The 2,500-nt window shown below is 48.4% G+C and overlaps 1 protein-coding gene across 1 annotated transcript in view; it reads right to left on the bottom strand.

The window, feature by feature from the left end:
- The window catches only part of LOC135093943 (histone-lysine N-methyltransferase 2D-like), an 11,882-nt gene that overhangs the window by 8,021 nt on the left and 1,361 nt on the right, over window positions 1–2,500 (bottom strand). The window contains exons 4-7 of the mRNA XM_063993623.1: window positions 2,205–2,383; window positions 1,399–1,580; window positions 764–922; window positions 37–66 (exon numbers count right to left, since the gene is read on the bottom strand). Of these exons, the coding sequence (XP_063849693.1) occupies window positions 37–66; window positions 764–922; window positions 1,399–1,580; window positions 2,205–2,383 (550 nt within the window). The remainder of the gene's footprint in view (window positions 1–36; window positions 67–763; window positions 923–1,398; window positions 1,581–2,204; window positions 2,384–2,500) is intronic.

The raw sequence follows: 2,500 nt of genomic DNA, 5'->3' as shown, positions 1-2,500 counted from the left end.
AGAGAAGAGAGAGAGAGAGAGAGAGAGAGGACGTACCTGTAACGGCTGGTATGCTTTCGGGTGAGCCTGTGAGAGAGAGAGAGAGAGAGAGAGAGAGAGAGAGAGAGAGAGAGAGAGAGAGAGAGAGAGAGAGAGAGAGAGAGAGAGAGAGAGAGAGAGAGAGGACAAGATTAGCCTTCAAGTACGTACCATCACACACACACACACACACACACACACACAAAACACCCCAAAACACCCCAAAACACCCCAAAACATACCAAAACACCCCAAAACACCCCAAAACACACCAAAACCACCCAAAACACCCCAAAACACACACAAAACACCCCAAAACACACTCAAAACACACCAAAACACCCCAAAACACACACAAAACACCCCAAAACACCCCAAAACATACCAAAACACCCCAAAACACCTCAAAACACCCCAAAACACACACAAAACACCCAAAAACACACAAAACACCCCCAAAACACACACAAAACACCCCAAAACACCCCAAAACACACACAAAACACCCCAAAACACCCCAAAACACACACCAAAACACCCCAAAACACCCCAAAACACACACAAACACACACAAAACACCCCAAAAACATCCCAAAACACCCCAAAACACCCCAAAAACACACAAAACACCCCAAAACACACACAAAACACCCCAAAACACCCCAAAACACACTCAAAACACCCCAAAAACACATCAAAAACACACCAAAACCGCTCTCTTGTCCCCAACACACAGACGCATTACCAGCGCTGACGAAGGAGTACTGAAGATTGAAGCCCCTTGCTGTTTCTCCATTCCCGTTAAAGCGAACAGTGAGGTGAGGGGCCGGAAGACACAAGAATTGGAGGCCTGAAGACGCTGCCACTGAAGACGCCCCACCCGAGTCTTGTTTGTGTCTTCCACCTGTTCGGGAGAGTGGAGGGTGGGGAGAAGTGGAGAGTGGAGAGGGGTGGAGGTGAAATGAAAGATGAATGCGGGGTGAATGTTGACTGGTAAGGTGATAGGGGTGAGGGGTGTACAGTAATGAGGTACACACACACACACACACACACACACACACACACACACACACACACACACACACACGCAAACTATCACTCTCTCTCTCTCTTTCTCTTTCTCTCTCCCACACTCTCATTCCCTCACCTGGTGGATGGGTGGATTTGCCTGCAGGTAGTGTGTGGATGGGTGGATGGGTGGGCTAACTGAGGTGGGTGGGGTGGATGAAGAGGGGGGGATCAGCCAGTGGATGGATGGATTAGATGAATGAATGAAAAGTGGAGTAGGTGGAGTTAATGTATGTGGATTAGTCTCTACAAGTCTACACCACCCATTTCCCTCTCCCTCTCTCCCCACTCTCTCTCTCTTCCAGCACCCACCTCGACGTAACTCCAAGGTGACAACAAGAAGTCGAGAAAATTAATCTTGACCCTCGTGTTCGGATGGTGTGCTTGCAATCTGTATTCCATCCAGTGCTCCTTCGGGTACAGCTCGGGGAAGAACGGGGAGCTGATGTATCCCCTGGTCTTGTTAACCTCCCCGGTGATGTGGTACTGGTTGCCTGTGGGGGGAGGTTAAGAAGCAGGGGTGTTTTTGCAGCGTTTAGTTGTGCTGAAATGTGTTTTTTTGTGATTTTAAGGGTGTTTTTGGTGTGTTTTGGTGTGTTTTGGGGTGTTTTAAATGTGTTTTTTTGTGGTTCTAAGGGTGTTTTTGGTGTGTTTTGGTGTGTTTTGGGGTGTTTAAGTGTGTTTAAATGTGTTTTTTGTGGTTCTAAGGGGGTTTTTGGTGTGTTTTGGGGTGTTTTGGGGTGTTTAAGTGTGTTTAAATGTGGTTTTTTTTTGTGGTTTTCAGTGTATTTTCATATGTTTTGGGTGTTTCGGGGTGTTTCGGGGTGTTCTGCGGTGTTCTGGGTTTGGAAAGATTTGTTTTGTGTTGTTTTGTTGTGTGTTTAGGTGTTTTGTGTGTGTTTTGACTGAAGATGGTGATGGTGATGATGATGATGACAATGGCAGTAATAACGGTAACGATGATAACAGTGACAGTTAGTGACAGTGACTGCACACTTACGCCTGGCAGTGATGGTGAACAAGAGGCGAGGTGATTGCAGTGAAAGTGGCAGTAATAGTGACAGTGATAACAGCAATGATGGTGATGACAGTGACTGACAGTGACAAAATACACTCACGCCTGGCAGTGATGGTGATGGAGAAGGCGTGGGCGTGTCTGGTGGCATAGAGAAAGTCCACGATTACCTCCCTTGTCTGCGTGGCGAAGGAAGGGGGGGAGGGGCCGCCCGTGGAGCACACGTCACGCCCACCGCCCCCGCCTGTGTACGGTGGCTCTCGCACCCTCAGGTAATCACACCTGTAGGGATATGGGTAATGGGGAATGGGGAAAGAGGAAGGGGTTATTGTATGTGTGCATCCGGGGAAACTGGTGCGTGTGTGTGTGCGTGTGTGTGTGTGTGTGTGTGTGTGTGCG

This window comes from Scylla paramamosain, chromosome 44 (genome assembly GCF_035594125.1).
Source record: "Scylla paramamosain isolate STU-SP2022 chromosome 44, ASM3559412v1, whole genome shotgun sequence".
NCBI lineage: Eukaryota > Metazoa > Arthropoda > Malacostraca > Decapoda > Portunidae > Scylla > Scylla paramamosain.
The sequence above is the reverse complement of the archived record's forward strand: the minus strand, read 5'-3'. Positions and strand labels throughout refer to the sequence as shown.